Below are 21,565 nucleotides of genomic sequence, written 5' to 3' on the forward strand. Positions count from 1 at the left end.
TTGTTTTTATTCAGTTACATATTTTTCTCCATTGCCTTCCCTTCCTCTCCTTCCTCTCCCCTCACCTTCTACCCTCTCCCATGGTCCCCATGCTCCAGTTTACTCAGGACATCTTGTCTTTTTCTACTTCCCATGTAAATTAGATCCATGTATGTCTCTCTTAGGGTCCTCATTGTTGTCTAGGTCCTCTGGGGTTGTGTATTATAGGCTGCTGGTTTAGGATTTGTAGTAGCAAAAGAGGTAAAAATTCCAATGGAGTATTTTGATAGTACAAATGGCGCTATATGTAAAGGGGGCATCAGCAGGGCAGGGCAGAAACAGAGGCAGAAACAGAGGTCTATTTCCTAGGATGCTGTAATGTTAAGATAAATGTAGGAAGTTGTGTTTACAAAAACTTATTATCTGAGCTTCTGCAGGTGGGTTGAATTCCCTGTGATCTAAGTGGCCCACAAAATCCAGAGCCTCCAGCATAAATAGGTGTTATACAACATGTCATTGGTGTGATTTGAGATACCTAATTTCCTTCACTTTTAAGATTTATTTTAAACTCTGTGTGTGTGTGTGTGTGTGTGTGTGTGTGTGTGTGTGTGTGTGTGTGCATGATGTAAGTACAGGTGCCCAAAGAGGCCAAAAGAGGGTATTGGATGCCTTGGAACCGGATTTACAAGTGGCTGTGAGTTGGCCAGCATGGGCACTGAGAAATGAACTTGGGTCCTCCCTCATAAAAGTCCTCTCTCCTGACCACTGAGCCATCTCTACTGGCCCTGGTAGCTAACTTCTTGACAGCTGTGCTATTGGAGAAGAAAGTGTAGCAAAGCACTGCACCCTTTTCTAGTCAGCAGAAACAGTTACTCCTGACTCACGCGTGGAAGGGCACACTGTGAGATGGTTCAGTGACAGGAACTGGGGGCAGAGTCACAGGAAGGGATAGCCTTAGAGAGGCAACAATAGAGGTCATCTACACAAGAGGGCGTGGAGCCATCCTGGAAAGACAGGATCACAGAAATCCACAGCCTCGCATCAATTTCTCATTACAAATCCAGAGACATCTCTCAAGTCAAATTATACGTAAATTTGCAAGCTGGCAATTTCGTTTTCTGCCACCTAGTTTTTCCAAAAAGTATCTGGGCAAAAGAAAGCAATGCAGCTTGAGTGGCCCAAAAAGAAAGCAGAGAATTGGCAACCGCTTAGCCCCTGAAAATTGGGAATACACACACAGGCAAAGGCTAAAAGGCTTGAACCAACAAAACTTCATAAATATTGCAAATAAATCACTCCACGGTGGATGAACAGAGGCTGCCGGAGCCTGCAGTGCAGTAACCAATATTCCAGTCGCAGCAAATTTGCTATTCAACTGGATGTGGTGAACAACCACAGACTGGCCACTGCGCCTGAGTGCTTATTGATCAATTTAAGGAGACCGTGAATCTCCTGAGCCCATAGGCCTGAGATGGAGCCATTAGGAAACATTTTCATATTTCAATTGCTGCTTTCTACATTTTCTTATTCTGGTTCACCGCAGAGGTTGCCATTAGATAAAATAACCTTGACTTTTAGACGCTAGGTAATGTGTGGTAGAATCTGTAGATCCCACATAATATGTATCCGAGAGTTTGTATTAGTCCCTGCGTTTAAAGTAACCAGTAGGGGCTTTCTAATCAAAACCTACCTTAAGAGTAGGATTAGCAGAGTGCTTTCTTAATAGAGATATTTATTGAACATGATGATTGGTTCGATTATGGACTGGCAAAGGAACATGAACACAGGTTTTGAAAGTTTGCATCCAGAATAAAATGTATAGGTTGAGGGAAAACTTGGTAATATTGGTCAAGAAACACTATCAATAATAATTCTATGTAAATTCCCAAAAAGTACGACCTCACCAGTGTCCTAAGTTTAAACCAAGCACAATTTCATCTTTCATTAATTTCAAAACAAATAACTCTCCAGTAGGGTAGCATTCTTTCCTTAAGCTTTGAAATTTGTGGAGTGAGTTTTAATTATTTATGCCTATAGTTCAAGTTAATTGAATTATCCACCTTCTCACCGCAGCATCAGCGGTCCCATGAAGACCCCACAGCTCTGAAGTTTAGCTTCTATGAAGTGATCTCTGCTGGCCCCCATGCACCCTGGGAACTTCGAACTCTGCAGAAGAGATGCTTGGTCCCTGGGTGGTACGCCAACCACATCGAGAGATGGCTTGTTTATTTCCCTCCCTTTCAGGTATGAAGCAACCAGGATCTACGGCATGTAGCCATCTCATTGTTTACCTGAGACACAGGTAAAACGTTGCTAGGGTTCATCCTTTAGTTGCAAATAACGACACTGGTAGAGAAGATAATAGGCAGAAATCAAAAAATGGGTTAATGTTCTAAGAGTATCACAGGCTAATTCTCCCTACTCGTATTCGTTTCTTGGCATTAGCATGCCATCTCTGGCTTCAGAACTGGAAAAGCTTCCGCTCACCAGATCCTGTTCTGACATGAAGAAAACCTAGTGAAAGGGGACACCATCCCCAAACCAGACAGACACCGTTTTGGTTAACGAAGTGCCACGATTTCTCTTCTGAAACACTAGCCGAAGTCATCATAGATTCCGTTCCTCCCATGCCTTGCTTTTTCTCTTTAACTTGGCGTCACCTCCCACGATCACCCAGTGTCCCTACCCTGGATAGCTCAAGCAGCCCAGGGACATCAGACCTGAGTCCTGTGGATCTAAAGCCATGTGTCCACTCTGATGACTGTAACAACTTACAGCTAATTAAACATCACAGTTAAATAAAACCAAAACCTCGGCTCATTTTCATTAGGTATGTATGCAAGCTGAGTAACTTAGACGTAGCAGTCTGTCCATACCATGGTGAGTTCTCTTGAATATCCAGTGTAGAGAACAAAAAATGCTGGAAGGGGGGCTTCGACAAGGTCGTGTGACAAGGTCTCTGGCTTCCATCATGGCCTATGCCACTTTGTCTGACTGGGTTATCTTTCACCACTCACCAGAGAAACAAATTCTTGCCCCGGGTTTCTTTTGGTTTGGTTGTTACTATCCACTTGTTATCTTGAAGCAGGGTCTCGGTCTACAGCACAGACTGACCTCATGTCCACAAAGGTCCTCCTGCTTCAGTCTTCCAGATGACAGTATTATAGGTGTGGCCCCTGTAAGATTATTTTCATATATATTATTTTTATCATGTATATGTGTCTGTGTATCACATGTGTGTGGGTTCTCACAGAGGCCAAAAAATGGCATCAGATCACATGGAGCTGGAGCTTCAAGGGGCTGTGAAGCACCTTATGGGTGTTCCGGGAACTGACCCCTGCTGTTCCACAGGAGTGCTACTCATTCTTAAACACCAAGCCTTCCTACCCTTCCACTTCATTTCTTCGTTGCTGTTGTTTTGTGAAACAGGGTTTCTCTGTGTAACCCTGGCCATCCTGGAACTCATTCACACTGTAGACCAGGCCAACCTCAAACACAGAGATCCGCCTGCCTCTGCCTCCCGAGTGTTAGGATTCAAGGCATGCGCCACCACAACTGGCCCCATTCGCTTCTTGAGCATCATTCTGCCCACATTCAGGTCTCTGGAAATCTTGCCTCTTTCCTCATGGGTGTTCTAAGTATGTCTCAAATGCTGCTCCCGAATGGAACTGGGAGGTGATGGGCCCTTATCTCCTTAGACTTAAGCTTATTATAACCTTTCTGTTTAAGAGGTGGGGCCAGAGCAAGGAGGTAACTGTTGTTCCTGTTTAAGACGCAGGATCTCACACTACTCCTGGCCTTAAGCTCACAGCCTCTCTGACTTGGTCTCTGAGTGCTGGGATTGGAGGCATGAGCCAGCATTCTGACTTAATTGAAGGCTTCATCTGTACTGTAATCATGGGTGTGACCATGAGTGATACAGCCCTTGTATTGGGACCTCAGTCACTTTCCTAAGCACACTGTCGCTCCCTTACTGTTGTGGCTTCCCTGTCATTCCCCTGACTTCTCAGATAGTATCAGAATGCCTAATTACTATGACTTATTTACAAGTTAAGAATGAAAATGATTGCATCTCCAAACAATGTGTGCATATCCCCAAGGACAGTGCCTGAATAAGGACATGAATTTGTCATTATACAGTATCCACAAGTTCTTTCAACATCCATGTCTTTTTTTTCTCCTTATTACTACTTCGGTAATTCAGCTGCTAATTATCGACGGGCAGCAGCTAAGAAGTGACCCTGCGGCAGTGATGGATGAAGTCCAGAAGTTTCTAGGAGTCTCGCCTCATTATAACTACTCTGAAGCTTTAACGTAAGTTTATATTCTAATTAGCTTATTGAAGTCAGGAAGGGACTGATTGTAAAGGAACTGCTGTTGGATGATGATGTGATTGGCTGGTTAGTGGCTCTTTGGATGTTGATTCTCGTCTAGGTTAACATTCTCCAATTGAGGAAGAACTCAGGCAGCGTGACAAAGAAATGTCCTAAGTCTTCTGAATGCTTAACTAGGCAGATTTTTTCCTAGAAGGAACATGGAGAAACAAATAGCAGCGGCTCATTAAATTAACCAGGAGCCTAAGAAGAAGAAAACGCTACTTGAAATAAATAGGTGCCCTGCCTAGTTTTATGTCAACCTGACACAAGCTAGAGTCATCTTAAAGAAGGGAACCTCAATTGAGAAAATGTCTAAATAAGATCCAGCTGTAAGGCACTTTCTTAAGTATTTATTGTGGGGGAGGGTCCAGCCCATTGTGGGCACTGCCATCCCACGGCTGGTGGTCCTGGGTTCTATAAGAAAGCAGGCTGAGCAAGCCATGATGAGGAAGCCAGTGAACAGTACTCCTCCATGGCCTCTGCATCAGCTCCTGCCTCCAGGTTCCTGTCCTGTTCGAGTTCCTGTCCTGACTTCCTTTGATGATGAACTGTGATGTGGAAGAATAAACCAAATAAACCCTTTTCTCCCCCATAAGCCAAATAAAGCTGTCCTTGCTTTGTTCGTGATGCTTCATCACAGCAATAGTAACCTTAACTAAGATAGTGGGTAAGAGCAGAGCCCACTTAACAGGCGATGTTGAGACTTCTTAGGGACATGAAGACATGACTGGCATGGTTTATGAACTGACCTTTATGTGACTTTCAGAACCCATGTCATATCGCAAGGAATGCTCCATGGCTGACTGGATGGGGGTGGGCACTGTGATGAACCCAAGCGTGCTTCCTTCTCTTGCTTGTCTTTACCTGCTGTGAATCTGTCCCTGTCAATCCTCCTTCAGCAGTGATGGTTTGGGTTTGGTTTGTTGGTTTGTTTTGGTTTGGGGAATTGCTAGTTTTTCTGTTTTTCTCAAGTAGCTGACCGGAAACAGGGACTAGGGAGAGGAAAGACAGGCAGTATGATGTTAAGGAAGTGATTGCTCTTCTGCTGTGTCTATGCCTTGAAGTTCATGCCCTCAGGGCCTTTCTTACATCACCCTGGTCCTCCCTCTGCAGTGAGTCATGAGGACGATGCTGGCTTCCGTCTCAACCGAGCAACTCAGCAGAGGTACCAAGATGAACTGGCTACAAACCACATTCTCACTATTCTTTAATTCTAGAATTTATGGATTGAGTCTTAAAGAAACTGAAAAATACGTTGTGAAATATTTCTACTGTTATTTTCTTAAAATACAGCATTTTATTAATTTGAGAATTAATTTTATTAATTCCATGTAATATGTGTGAGCCATATTCGCCTCCGCACTCCTCCTCCTAACTCCTTCCCTATCCTCCCACACCAGCTTCCCCCTTCCAACTTCATCCCTTTATCTTTTCCTCCACATTTAATATCATCATCATAATTTCTTTAGTCATCCCCTCCTCCAACTCCTCCCAGATAAAACTCGGTTCCCTAAGCCATCTGGGTTTGCTTCTGCTGATACACTTCATTTCATGACAATTTAGAAAGTGAGAAAAGGGTTCCTTTTTCCTTTCAGCCTCCCTTGCAGCAAAGAGTTGGTAGAAAGACATCAAACACTGCCGACGCCAGGTACCAACCGTATGTAGAGACTTTTGGCTTAGAGGCCAAAGGATCCTGTAACTCCACAGTTTTGAGCTTTCTTCCCGGGAGTCTCTTCCTTTGCCGTTACCATTCACACGCTGGGCTAGTTTTCTATACTCCCAGGATGGCCAGTTTTGTGGAGTTTTAGTCCAACACTGATAGACACAGCTTTAAGTATTTAACATTCAACCTAACCATAAAGAAAGCTGAGTGCTTTTACTTTGCAGTTAGAAATTCAAGTCCACCTTCTGCTCTCGGTGTCTCTCTGAAAAGGAAGCTTTTTTTTTCCAAACGATTTTCTATTTCAAGTTGGCTTATCTTTGTATCTTTTTATAGGGTCTCTGGAAAAGCATTCTGTTTCAGAGAAAAGAAATAAAGGCGTCTCTAAAGACACCGTTTCTTTTTCTCGTAGAATGGTCCTTGACCTGCATGAGGCGTGTTTGTCCTCTCTGCATCCTGCTCAGCACAGAGCCTTTTTATTCATCTCCATTGCTGGAAAAAGCAAAGTGAACTTGGGAGAGTGGATATCAAAGAAACATACCGTGTACAAAGAACCGCGGGTCGCTGTGCACCTGGAATGTAGCTAGCTAAAATTGCCCATTATGTGATTCTCTTACCTGGCGGGGGGGAAAGTAGCAGGTGTAATCTGCGAAAGCAGTTGAGGGTCCATCAGGGCTGCCCGAGCTGTCACCTTGCTGACACAGATAATGTACTTCCAGGCTGTTTCTTGCCACATTTTCATGTCAGTCATTGACTGGCCTAACACACCTTGTAAAAACCAGCCGTGCACTTGCTGTAAGGTATTTGGACAATACATCTCGTTGTCCTCGTATTGAAATGCTCTTTCCTCTCCCCGTGCTCTTCTGAGCTATTTGTCTGCAGCCTGTCCTAATGATCCCCTCCTCCTAGCAGAGTCACTGTGACCCAACAGCTGTTTTTCCAGGGCTTTGAAAACATGGCCTAACTAGGAGGAGAAATCCATCTCAGAAATAGCATTGACTCAACTCCCAGTAGACTCCTAGTGTATACTTTAGCACTGATTATTATTGTGCTAATAACGAGAGAGAAGATTTTCTCTTTTGGTACTAAAAAGGAGCAAAAAGAAATGTACCACAAGCAATTATACCATTTCAACACTTAGCATTTCTAGGTACCCTCTTGATCTCCAAAAGATTGAAGTTATTATCACCATTGCATTTTCGTTAAAGTCCTCTATTGATGTATTAACTATAAACCAGATTAATCCAGTGTTTACACACAGTACAAGAGGGAAATGGGAGGCAGTCTGTGAAAACGGTTTACTCTACAATCTTGGCATGCAGGAAAATTCAAAAAGGGCCCTATGCTGATTATCTTCAGTAGAGATAACTCTAGTGTCAAAGGTACGTTCCAAGAATGGCCAAAAAGTCCTCAGTAATCGAGATTATTTCTTTCTCCAATTGCTAAGGAAAGTCTTCAAGATTTCTAAATTTCATACAAAACCAACAAATAACACATGATGCTTTAGCTGTCATAGTGGGTTTCTGATGTGTTTTTAATCATATTCACTTTGTGAGTTTGTGATTTGAAATAAACAGTATAAATAAAACAATATGAATAGGAATTACCTAATCAGATTACAGTTGTACAGATCTGGTTTAACATAAACTCAATCCTAACCTTTGAAGGGTTTGCTGTAGCAATGCTACATAAGCTGTGTTATGTAGTGTAGGTAACTGACTAGTCATTTAAGAGAAAAAAAGAGCAACAATACCTGACAGAGATTATGATAATTCATATAAGCCAGAATCAGAAATATCAACCTTTAATTTTGCTATATATCTGTGGTAGTTTGAACATAATTAGTCCCCATAATCTCATAGAATTCAAGCACAATGAGGAGGTGTGGCTTTGTTGGAGGGGATATGATCTTGTTGGAAGAAATGTGTCACTCTGAGGGCGGGTTTTGAGGTTTTTTTATACTCAGGATACCACCCAGTTTCTCAGACGACTTCCTGTTGCCTGCAAGATGTAGGACTCTCATCCACTCCAGCACCCCAGCTGCCTGCATGCCACCATGCACTCCGACATTTTGATAACTGAACCTCTGAACTGTAAGAGAGCCACCCCAATTAAATATTTTCCTTATAAGAGTTGCTGTGGTCATAATGTCTCTTCTCAGCAACAGAAACCCTAACTAAGACACCATCCATTCAGAATTATCACTGGTCAGCAGATTTCTTCCCTTTCAAAACGTTCACCTTGCAGCTCATTTCTCAGTCGGGGCATACTTGTTCAGATTAATGAAACCAGATTGTGTTGTATGAATATTTAATACTAATGCCCTTGGAAAATGTCAATAGTGGGCAATGAAAACATGAAGGCGAGGGAATGACATAGTCTGTGTTTCTCTTTTGTTTTGTTGTGTTTTCTGGTTGGGGCTTGGCTGAGTCAGAAGGGAATTTTGAACCCTCTTGATAATTCAGAAAAAAAACCTTCTAATGTCTCTTTAATTGCAGCCAAGTTAACATTGGCCAGGAAGTACCACCCACATCACTGCTGATAACTCCAAGTAAAATCTGCCATGTTAAAACTGCCAGAAAAAAAAATAGTTGTGATAAGAACTACAATCTGTTGGTTTTCTGGCTGTCTATAAGAAAGCAGCTAGAGAATGCTAAGGGCTGGCAAGAAAGCAGAAAGCCCACTCCAGTTGGTTATGACATACTCATAAATATTTATATAGTAGACAAACACACAGTTGTTTACTGGGTATCTTGTATGTAAATACACATTTGTATATATCACAAAAAACACTATGTGATTGGTACTATTAGTTCCTAGCTCTACTTTCTGAAAATAGACTTTTCTCACATAACATGTTCTGATTAGGGTTTCCCCTCTCCTAACTCCTCCCAGATCCTCCCTGCCTTCCAACCCACCCAAATCCACACCCTTTCTTCTTCTTTCTTATTAGAAAACAAGCAGGTGTCTAAAAATAAATAAGTAAATATTATGATACTAATACACAATTAAACAAACCTGAAAGGACAAAATAAGCAAATGAACAGATTTTTTTTTTAAAGAGCCAAAGGAAAAAAAGCACAAGAAACATATAGAGACGCACATCCCACACAAAGAAATCCCATAAAGGTACAAAATCAGAAACCATCCTATACAGCAAAAGACCTGCAGGTTAAAATTCTTTTTAAATGCCCAGACAAAACAATATAAAACCAAAAAAAAAAAAAAAAAACTCCAAAAGTACCATTGACTTCCTTCTTGTGTTAATTACCCACTGCTGGGCATAGGGTCTGCCCTCAAGTATGATTTGTATATCCAGTGAGACTCCATTTGAGAAAACTAATGTTTCCTTTGCGTGCAGTTATCATTTGGAGGTAGCTTTGGGTTATAGATGGGGATTTTGTGTCCACATCCCCTCTCAACACTGGGGCGCCACCTGACTTGGGTTTGTTGTCATGGTCTCTGGGAGTTTGTGTGAGCATCAGTCCTGTTGTATCTAGAAGGTTTTCTTTCCTTGGAGTCTTTCACCTTCATTGGCTCTTACAGTCTCTCTGCTTCCTCTTCATCAAAATTTCCTGAACCCTGAGGGAAGAGATTTGATGGAGACATCCCTTTTAGGGCTGTGTATCCCAAGGTCTCTCAGTCTCTGCATTTTGTCCAATTGTGAGTCTCTGGGTTTGTCTTCATCGACTACAGAAAGAAGCTTCTCTGGTGATAACTGACCAAGACTTTGATATATAAGTATAGAAGAATATTATTAGGAAATATTTTATTGCTACATTCCTTTAGCAGAACAGTAATATTTGGTTTTTCCCCTACATACTTGATTTATCTGCTCTCAGATTCTTGGCCACCCAAGCAATGTTAGTTATGGGTTCTATCGCATGAAGTAAACATTGAATCCAATCCGATAGTGATTGGTTACCCTCACAACTTTTGTGCCGCTACTCCACCGGTGTATCTTGCAGGTAAGTCCCTATTGTAAACCTAAGGGTTCATAGCTGGTTTGGTGCTTACCTTTCTTCTCTGGTGGCATGCAGAGTAACTTCAGGACCATGAATACTAACTAGTCAGTAGGGGTAAAGGCACCAGCTCAACTTCTCTGAGTTCAGTGAGTTGTGTAGGTGTTTTCTTTAGTAATAGCACCTTACCATCAGTTTTGAAGAGAATCCAATAGCTTTGGCAATTGTTGGGGTTGTTTAGCGTTTTCCATAAAGCCCCTTTGACCAACAATTCAATTAGATGCAGCACATTTCTGGCACTGGAGGTTTCATTTGGTGGCAAGAGAGGTCTAGGGGCTGTCTTACCTATTATTTGGTAATTCTATTTAGATCTCATTTAAATATGTATATATTTTAAGAAGCTTCTATTGTAGTGGGTTTCTATACAACTCCTTAACTATCCTGCCCCATATTTTTTCCCTTACCACTCCTTCCCTTTCTGCTTGATTATCCCATTCCAGCCCCTTCCTTTTCTATCCATAATTACCTATTCTATTTCCCTTCCGTAGGGAGAGTCTTCCCCCCACACCTAGTCCTTTACTCTATACCTAACCTCTGTGATTATTCGGATTGTAGCCTTCATCACAAAGACTTATCATCTACATTTTATATTTATCTTCTGGGGTCTGGGTAACCTCACTCAGGATGATTTTTCCTAGCACCACCCATTTACCTGTAAATTTAATGATTTCATTTTCAATGACTAAGTAATATTCCGTTGTGTAAATGTTTAATTTCTTTATCCATTCTTTCATTGATGTGCATCAAGGCTGTTTCCAATTTCTGACTAATATGAATAGAGCAGCAATGAACATAGTTAAACAAACGTCTCTGTAGTAGGGTGTGGGAGTCCTTTGGGTAAATGCCCAAGAATGGTATAGCTGGCCCATGAAGTAGATTGATTCCCACCTTCCTGAGGGACCACCACACTGATTTCATAGTGGTTGTACAAGTTTCACTCCCACCAGCAATGGATGAGTGGTCCCCTTACTCCACATCTTCACAAATATGAGCAGTCATTTGTTTTATTGATCTTGGCCATTCTGACTGGTGTAAGATAAAAATCTCAAAATAGTTTTGATTTGGATTTCCCTGATGACTAAGGATGTTGAGTATTTCTTCATGTGTTTCTCGGCCATTTATTTCATGTTCTGAGAATACTCTGTTGAGGTCTGTGCCCCACTAGTTCCGGTTTGTGTTGCTCTGCTACTCTAGGGAATGTTGCCTGCTCTGGAATGTGGTCAAGAGATTTTTAAATGTCACTTTTCACATCAACTTGTAGCCAGAAAGATACAAACTAAAATCAAATTGAGATACCACTCAATGCCAAAGAATGGCTATATCAAATGGGTATAGACCCAAAAGATAATACCAAATTTGGGCAACAATAAGGGGATTCCTAAAGTTTGTATACTGGCATGGTACATAGCCCCTTTGGCAAGTAGTTTTGTAGTTTCTTAAAAATCAAGCACCACCTCACCAACAGCCTAACTTTGCTTGAAGGAACTTCTCTCGAGATAAATAAAAGCCTATGTCAATTAAAAAACTTATAAGTAAACACTCATAGAAGCATTATTCATTATATATAACACCAAGAAACAATCCAAATGCCTGTCACCTGGTAAATGGATTGATTTGGCATTTTCATGGTAGGAAAAAATGGAAATATCAGTAAATGGTGAAGTTAGACTCATGTGTGTAATATATACCCATAATTTAAGCACTTGGAAACTGAGGTAGGAGGGCTTGTATGAGCCTTGTATGTATTGTGTGTACCAGATTATCCTAAACTACATAGTAAGATCTACCTTGTCTCAAGAGCATAGAATACATTGAAATCAAGGATGTCTAGTCATGGTTTATTTTGGATTTTTTTGTTTGTTTGTTTTGTTGGGAAGGAGTTAGTTTTGTTTTGGGGGGAGGTTGGTTTTTGGGTTTTTTTGTTTTTTTAGTTTGGTTTGGTTGGGTTTTTTTGAGACAAGGTTTCACTATAGCTTTGGAGCCTGTCCTGGAACTAGCTCTTGTAGACCAGGCTGTCCTCGAACTTACAGAGATCCGCCTGCCTCTGCCTCCTGAGTGCTGGGATTAAAGGTGGTGTGTCACCACGCTAGCTTTGGGTTCGAGTTTTTATGAGGCAAAAGAAATGTTCTGAATCTATGATGTTGCTGCCATTGGATTGTACATATAACATGAAAATATTATATTTTAGTTATACCTTGAAGATGTTAAGAAGTGTGTGTGTGTGTGTCTTGTTATTGTCCTGTATTCATAGCATAAATTATTTCACTTTGAATTTGAGAATCCATCTGCTCTAGTTTCTCTTGAAAATGCCACTGCAGTCCGAAGGTATTTCAGACACACTTTCTAAGTATTCTCTGAATGTTCACTGGCATTCATCTATCCAAGGTGAATGGTGTTTTCACCAATACGGAATATTAAGAACTGTCATTCTCCTTGAAGAATCTTTCTTCCCCTGACCCACGTCTCCTTTATCATATTCCCATATCCCCAGGTGATTGACTTCACAAGCTCACAAGCAATTTTATCCTCTCTAACTTTTCTCTTTAGTTCAAGTTTATTAATAATTATTGTATACATGACTCTGGGGACACAGTGATGGAGTATTTTTAACTCCACTGTGGGACAATCGGACAGTAAACAGTATATTACACTTCATCCAAAGGCTTGTTTCCTGAAAGCCCTGGGAGGAGGGACCCAGCTCTAAAATGGCTACAAATGCATACATTAAAAAGGTTGTTTTTCCTCCATGTTCCCCCAGAACGTGGTCTGGAATTATTCTTGCGGGAAAGATCATTACTGTTTTATTCAAACAGATGTGGAGACAGCTTTCTCCGTCTTCTGTAAAACCTTTTTACTTAGGCTCTGAAATACTATTATGTCCTCAGCCTTCCAAGGACCTTCATCCACAGCAATCCCTTCATCTTTTCTTTGTGAACAATAATCAAACCCGATGATTCCTCAGGCCACGTGGAGAACAGACACAATGGCTCGCTTCATCTTCTACATTTGTACAACTAACATGAATGTATACAACATATTACCTTAAGTGCCAGTTATGGACACTCCCAACACACATACACACATGTGCACGCGTGCACACACACACACACACAACACACATACACGCACGCGCACACACACCATTTTTCCCTCAGTAAAGTCCTGAATGATGCCTTCTGTAAGATACCTGACCAAATTTCTTTCAACCTATAGCTGAAAGAAAACCTATTTTCCCTTTTTTTTTCTAATTTGTGATTGTGACAATATATATGTGTAAGAGCACATGTCATGGGGTGGGGAGTTCTCTTGTCAGAATGCATCTTGAGAAGTCTGTTCTCTCCTCCACCTTTAGATGGATTCTGAACATTGAACTCAAGTATCCAGGCTTGTGTGACCATGCCTTTACCTGCCGAACCATATAGCTTCCCTTATTTTGCTTTTGATGATTGATTTTAACATCAGTATGCCTGGGGAAAATTAATTTCTCTCCCAGGACTTCTTTGTTGCTGTTGCTGCTGCTGCTGTTTGTTTGTTTGTTTGTTGATGATGTTCATCTTGATCTGTTGTATTTGCAAGAGTGTAGCCTAGTCCAGTCTAGTACTCTCATCATAGCCCAGGCTGGCCTTGAACTTGTCATCTTCTCGTGTTGGCCTCCTGAGTGCAAATGTAATACACCAGCTGGGCAGAGGTGGCAGAGGCAGGCAGATCTTTGTGAGTTCAAGACCAGCCTGGTCTACAGAGTGAGTTCCAGGAGGACAGTTGGGACTACACAGAGAAACAGTGTCTCAAAAAGACACAGATAAATAAATGAATAAGTAAATAAATGCAAATGTAGTAACCTAACCCAGAAAAGTTCTTCACATAACATCCATGTGCCATAATCATATATGTGTAATAAGGTACATTAGCAACATAATAGCAGCTGCTTTGGATTCTGAATCTTGATCACGTGAAGGCTTGAAATGAGATCAGCCCAAATGTGGAAAGTGCTGATCCGAAAATGTTAGTGAGAACGACTGCAGCCGAGCAGACTTCTAGAGAAGCTCTGCAAACAACTTCTGGAGACGTCCACGCAGAGGCAGGTTAATAAGACTGCCTGGTTGATGCTGCCTTTGATCTCTGAATAGAAAACTCATTTCTGAACTACCTGACTGAAACAAGAGTATATACAACATAATGACATGCCGTGGGTTCTGATCTCATAGGGTTGCTTTAGTAGCAGCAAGAAATGGGCTTGTGTAAGAAGTGGGGTGCCGTCGTGTCATTGAGATTCATAGCTGAAGACAGGCATATGCATAAATATTAATTTATATTATTTTCATAGGGCAATACTTATAAACTACTTGTCTACACATAGACTTCACATATACATAGTTTAAGTAATACTATTATTTAAGATGTATTATTACTATATGATTTTTTTCATAAATAAAACTCCCCAATTAAAACAGTTATGGGTTCAGTGAATTTTAACAACTATGACTAAATTATATCCACGACAGTCTAGTTACAGGGAGCTCTCCCTCTAAGGCACCCATTCCTCCAAGGCACCCATCCTTCCAGGGAGCCCCTCCCTCCAGGACGTGCCTTCCTCCAGAGGTGTGTTTTATGCTTTTGATGCTCTTGGGCAATCAAGCTATTTCCCTTGTGCTCAGCCCCTGAGAGTCAGACCAGCAACTTCCGTGAGTTCAGCATTGAGAACGCTCCGTGCTCTTGTACTTGTAAGCCGTCTGTCTCCCTTCGTCATAGAGTGCTCCTTTCATCCATCCACGGACATAGTGCTGTTTCCATTTTTTTCCTCTATTTTTGTTTTTGTTTTGCTGTTAGGACGAAAGCCACTATGAACATTTATGCAAATATTTTTGCAGGGTCACTTGTTTTACTTTTATTCAGTAAACACCTTCGAGCAAATCATATGCTAATAAATTGTCACAAGTAAAAGAAACAGGCAATGTGTCTGTGGTGCCGTTTACCTCACCTCTTTACCATTGCTTTATTTGGGACTTTAAATTCCATCATTAAATTCATAAGTGCTATTTCATTTTTAATGTTAATTTGTGTTTTACTGACGATGCATGAAGTTTAGTAAATTTTACACTCATTCCCTGGTTGTATCATTTTCAAAATTTTCCTCAATTTTTAAAGTTATATATACTTTTTAAGAATTATATACATAAGCATTGCATCTATACACTCCTTCTCCTCCCTCCTCCTCAAACTTCTCCCATCTCCCAAATTCATAAAGTCTTATTCATAAAGTATTATTGTTGCCCATATATACATATCTATACTTCCATATATACATACACCTATCAAGTCCACTTAACATTTCTTGTACATTCATGCATCCATTGGGATTCTACAACCTACGAGGAACCTTGTCCCGAGAAGAAACTTGATGTGGGGGAATTGTCTGTATTCTGTCAATCATATTTTAATAAAACGCTGATTGGCCAGGCAGGCAGTATAGGTGGGAAAACCAGACAGGAAGTAGAGGTGATGCAATGAAAACAGGAGTATCCTGGAAAGCAGGAAGCCATTCCTTCACTCCTGCGCAGACCACCGAAGAGGCAACATGTAAGCTGTCACACTGAGAAAGGTATTGAGCCCATGTGGCTAACATAGATAAGGATAATGGGGTAATATATGTTATAAGAGTTAACAAGAAGCCTGACCTAATGGGCCAATCAGTTTATAACCTTATGGAGTCCTGTGTGTAATTTTTCTTTGTTGCTTGCCGGCTGTTGGGGTACTGGGAAGGACAGAAACCCCAACAAGCCAGCCCTCATACTACAGAAACTGATTCTTCTTGTCTTAGAAGTCATTGACCAGCTGTAGCTCTTCATCTGGGAATAGGACACTGTGAAATTTCCCGTCAGTGTTAGGGTGTCAGCCGACATTGTCATCATCAGGTCTTCTGGCATCCATAGTGTTGAGAGTTCATTGTCCTTGTCTAGGCAACACTATCAAGCGACAGGCATCCAGGTGGTCTTACTGCCTTTCTTCTCCCCTTCCATTGTGTTCCCTGAGCTTTGGGTACATGGGTTGTGCTGCAGATGTAGCCTCTAGGCTTGAGCATCCCATGGGCATTATTCTCTGTGCTTTCTGTAATAGTCTCCATCTAAAACACAGCGAAGTTTCTGTGATGAAGGATGAACACTCCACATATATGTGGATAGGAGGCTACTTAGAATATACTTAGAAATTGCATTCGTTTAGGTAAATGGTATTCGTGAATTGTTCTCTAGGGTCTGTGACCTTGCTAGCCAAGGACTGATGGCGAGTTTTACAGAACCAGACATGAATTCCTTCCCACTTAGTGGGCCTTATGTCCAGCTAGACAGCTATTGGTACCCCCATCACGGATGTATTGTTGGGCCCACCATTGTTGTGATGGTCCTTAGGGAGGAGGCTTCCAGTTCAGTTCCAGCTTGATTCCTTCCAGTGCACAGTTTCTTCAGTAAGAGGGTCTTACCTTATTAAGCACAATGACAATAACACATATTGTTTATGTGTTGAGAAACTTTTGCATTCCCCCAACTCAAGATGTTTCCTATGTGAGGCACTGGGGATTTGTTAGATGCTGCATGGTTTTGGGAGAGCATCCTCACCTCATGTGACATAACTCTATTAAAAATGTATATACATATACACACACACACATATGTTATGTGTATTTTAAGTAAGCATATAAAGTAATATATTTCCCTATGATTTTTCTTGTACATATTGATGTGATTTACCCCTTCCTCTCTCATGATATTGCCTTTCCTCCCCATCCATAGTTAAAGTTCCCCCATCAGTCGTTCATTTTTCACACACTAAGTATAAGTTCCTTTTCAGATACACATTTTACAAATAATTTCTTATTTCTTTTCTGAAGAATCTTCAGAAGAACAAAATTTTAATACATTCAAAATTTTCATGCTATAATTTATCTTAAAAAATATTTACCTAACCTAAGGGCATGAAGATGTTTTATGTAGGGTGGGGATATATGTCAGTTGGTAGAGTTCTCACTTAGCATGCACAAAGCCCTGGGTATGATCCTTAGCCCTGCATTAACCAAGGGCGAGGTGGTGCATACCTATAAGCCAATCACTATGTATTCTAGAGGTAAAAGCAGGAGGGTCAGGAATTTACTAATTGAGACCAGTTTGAGATAAATAAGACCTTTTCTATAAAGAATTTTTTTTACATTTTTTTCTTCCAGAATTTTTATAGTTTTAACTTAAAGGTTTAGGTCAGTCATTTATTCCATGTTAAATTCTCCATCAGTGTGATGCAACTGTCAGTGCTCTTTATTTTCCATGTTAATATTCATTTTTTCTAGTATGATTTGTTTTAGTTCCATCATTGAATTAGCTTTTTTCTATGTGTTGAAAGTCAATGATCTTAGATGTGTAGGTCTCTTGTGCATCCTTTATTTTGCTCTATTGGTCCAGCACTGTGGTATGGTGGAGTTCTGTTTGTGCATCCTTTATTCTGCTTCATTGATTGGTCCAGCACTGTGACTGTGAGCAGCATTGATTACTCAGAATTCAGGAAGCACTGAAAGTATAAAATCTTCAGTGTGGCTCTTTGTTTCAAACTTTTTAAAATGTTCTAGTTTATCTAGATCCTTCATATTTTCAAATTTATTTCAAAGTCATTTTCCATTTCTTCAAAAAAATTGGCAGAGTCTAGTCAAGTTCTAATTGGAATCATACAAATCATATATAATGTTGGAGCCAGCCAATCAAGTATTTAATCTTCTCTGTGAATGGCACAGCACCCATTTAGTTAGGCCTTCTGTGTTTTTGTATTTTTCAGTGGTGGCATGGTTTTGTTCATTTTATTCTTAGGTATTTCGAGATCATAATTTAAATGTTTTTATTTAAATTTTATTATAATTTAAACGTGCTTTCATTTGCATTTCCAAAATTGTCCACAGGCTGATTTTGAGCAAACTCTTGAGAGTAGAAATTTGAGTAGTGCAAACTGAACACCAAAGGAAATTAACCCAAAGTAATTCTACCTAGTCAAGAAGAAACTATGGCGGTCAAACCACCAAATAGCAAAGGTGGAGGAAATACTATTGCTGTTACTTCCACATTTACATCTGAGCATAGAAATCACTGCTTTGCTTACAACAAATAGACCCATCATGGTAGATACAGATAAATATAAAATAGAAAGGTTGGGCCTTGAATGTAGAATCAGTCGGCCTAGACTTGAACTCCGCTGAATACTGAGAAAACAGTCTGCAGAAACTTAGACCTTGACAAGTATTTTCTTCATGTCATTGTTATCTATCGTGTGTGTGTGTGTGTGTGTGTGTGTGTGTGTGTGTGTGTAACTTACTTTATAGACCAGGCTGGCCTGGTGCTGCCTCCTGAGTACTGGGATTAAAGGCATGTGCACCTGCCCCCTGCCCCATTATCTATCTTATACTTAGTAAGAATTCACAAACCAAAACACCATGCTATTACTTCCTAAAGAGCTATAACAAAGGCCCAAAGGAGAAGGAAATGTACGAAGCAGCGTTACAAGCAGAAATGTAAATTTAGCATATTACTACCATTGTTTCTGTAATTACAGCCAAAAAAAATCAATTTATAGGCATTTTCTCTTTAGTACTAACCTCATACCGAAATTTAAAAAGATCACTAAACAGAAATGTAGTGGAGTTAAAGAATTCACATCCTAACACTCCAGAGGACAAAAGGCCTGGTTGCTTTTCAGAGGGTGAGGGTGGACCCTATTGCTGGCATATAAATTTCTCTGAATAGGAAGTCTTGTGGAAACTGCTCTATCAAGAGCCTGGCAAACTCACCAATATGACAGATGGGCTGAAAATTGGGAAGTGTGCCAGAAGACTTGATGTAAAAGGTCAAATGAAAAACGTTGCCGTCTCCCTGGGTGTGAACTGATAACTTTTGTGCACTGGCCGTGGTAGCTTGTAAATGGCTTGAAAACCACTTGCTTTTAATCTGGGCGATTCCCTCTGCTTTTAGGTTCGATTCTCACAAAGGCTTCTGGTGTCAGCTCTTGGAAGAAGGAAAAACAAAGTGCCTTGGAAAGAGTAAAGGAAGAAAATACCCACCAATGGATTCTGATGTAAGTATAGACCCTGAAGGTATAAAATGTAGAAATTATAAATAATAACAAGGCCACCTATCTACTTAGGAAAGGGGTTAAGAACAAAAGTCAGGCTTTGTACAAACTAAAAGTGCGTCCCTTTCTGCTTCCATGTCCTCTTTGTGGTACAGGGTTATCTCCTGCACAAGAGTAGCAAGGGTTTCCGGTGGCTACACCACAAAGAAAATGGCATCTCTACCCTAACAAGCACTAGTTATCCTCTGGAGGAGGGAGGGAGAAGGAGGAGGATGGGGATGGAAATGGGGTTGGAAAATATTAAATTTCATTATATAAATGTATAAAAGCTGTCAAGCAAAACTGAGAAACAAAAATTATGAAATATAGTATTCCAAAGAAAGGCAATGGCATTAAAATATTATAAATTAGAAAGACAGAGAGAGAGAGAGAGAGAAAGAGTGTAACATGAGGGGCCAGCTTGTTGGGGTTTCTGTCCCGCCCAGAACCCCACAACCGGCAAGTCCCAGAGAAAATCAATCACAGAGATCTCTATAAGTTATAAAGCTGATTGGCCCATTAGGTCAGGCTACTTATTAACTCTTATAACTTATGTTACCCCATTATCCTTATCTATGTTAGCCACATGACTCAGTACCTTTCTCAGCTGGGCAAGTTACCTGCTGCCTCTTCGGTGGTCTGGGCAGAACTGGCGAGGGAGCTTCTGCTTCCAGAATACTCCCAGTCTCTTTGCTCCACCCCTACTTCCTGTCTGGCTTTCCCACCTATACTGCCTGCCTGGCCAATCAGCGTTTTATTAAAATATGATTGACAGAATACAGACAATTCTCCCACACCAAAAGAGAGAAAGAAAGAATTAGGTGGAAGAAAGGACTAAATGAATAAATGTTCCCACCACCAAATCAGAAGACCTGATGATCCTAGGACATATTCAGTGAAAAAGGAGAACCAACTGCTGAGAATTGTCCTCTGGCATCCTTCCGTGTGCCATGGCATGTACACACACACAGAGAGTAAAATAAATTAAATGCAGTAAAATAACATTTTAATTAAATTTAAAGTGATATTTGTGTTTCAATACATCAAGGTTGGTTGTTTTGATTTTTTCCATTTACATAATTGGTGTCTGTCTTGCAAGAATGGAAAAATAGAATTTGTGATTCTAAATCTGAAAAACAGGTAATATCTTACTACATAATGATAGCTTCACAGAATTGGCCTACTAAAAATGTCAACTAAAATCAAAAAGAGGGATATATCAACCAGAAATTGAAAAAATATTTTCTGTTTTCAATGTCAAATGATCCTGTGGAACATAGATTATAATGTTAACAGATAATATGGCACTCTAAACTTTGAACTGTTGATATGCTAGTGAGACAAGATTTCTCTCAGTTGTTCAGCACACCAACATATAATCTAGGCTTTGAGGAATGCACACATGCAGGTTGTTACCCAATACTTTGTTTATTCTGCTTAGGACAATGGCATGGTGAATGACTAAGGCTGCCATTTTCACAGTCCCATATTTGTACATGGGCCCTGTATTTTCCCTTCACGCTTATTTTGCATACACCAAGATTTGTTCATAGTATATTTAGCATCTAGTTTGACTATAAAAATATAACTTGATTACTATAATTTTTTGGAACTCAGAAATTTAAATATTGGGTTTTTATTTTCCTCACAGTATTAAATACATTATGTTAACTGACAATCCTGAGGTGGTCAAAATTTCTCAGTAGTCTGTATTTGTTTAACAAACTTTTATCTCTAAAGGTTTGGGGCACAATGCTTTGTGCCAGTCTGATAGACAGGACTTTGGTCAGGTCACAATTCATGTCTATACAGAAGACATGAGCGAGAGAGGGATCTATTGTTTTCATAAAGCAATTACTTTGTAAGAACTCTAATTCTGTTTGAGTGACTATCAAAATACACCATCAGATCACTGTGGAAACATTCAGAACGCACTAAAACGTGTTGAAAGGTAATTTCCCCCATTGTTTCAATAAAAAAAAAAACCTTAAATATATTAATTTTCACATCAAAGCTACTTCCATGTGTAATTATTAAAAGGCTCTGAAGTGTATCTTAGTGTTTTATTTCACTCTGGTCTAACATAGACAAAACTGAGATACTCTACAAATTTGATGCTAGTCAAGATTAACAGGAGAAACTCAGCTTTTCAGAATATTGACTGTAGACGCCAACGAGGGTATTTTGTAAACACACACTGAGTTTGCCTAAAGGAGTAAAGTATTTGATGTTGTGCAGAAAGGTGTGGAAACAAGCATGTTTGGAGTGGCAAACGTCACCAGGGCAGTGGCCGCCTCTCCTAGTGCAGATTCCAGACAGAGAGTCAAGCATCACACGTGTTACCAACACAGTCCACATGCTGCATGCCACTCCTGACCCGTACTTGGGGTACC

General features: G+C 40.4%; 1 protein-coding gene across 3 annotated transcripts in view; it reads left to right on the forward strand.

The window, feature by feature from the left end:
• The window catches only part of LOC125414793 (bifunctional heparan sulfate N-deacetylase/N-sulfotransferase 3), a 157,344-nt gene that overhangs the window by 130,646 nt on the left and 5,133 nt on the right, over positions 1-21,565 (forward strand). For all 3 annotated transcript variants that reach the window (XM_085677752.2, XM_085677753.2, XM_087897606.1), the window contains exons 11-13: positions 2,053-2,223; positions 4,184-4,293; positions 19,034-19,136. In XM_085677752.2, the coding sequence (XP_085533878.2) occupies positions 2,053-2,223; positions 4,184-4,293; positions 19,034-19,136 (384 nt within the window). The remainder of the gene's footprint in view (positions 1-2,052; positions 2,224-4,183; positions 4,294-19,033; positions 19,137-21,565) is intronic.

This window comes from Myodes glareolus, chromosome 17 (assembly GCF_982192425.1).
Source record: "Myodes glareolus chromosome 17, mMyoGla1.1, whole genome shotgun sequence".
In the NCBI taxonomy this organism is placed as follows: Eukaryota; Metazoa; Chordata; class Mammalia; order Rodentia; family Cricetidae; genus Myodes; species Myodes glareolus.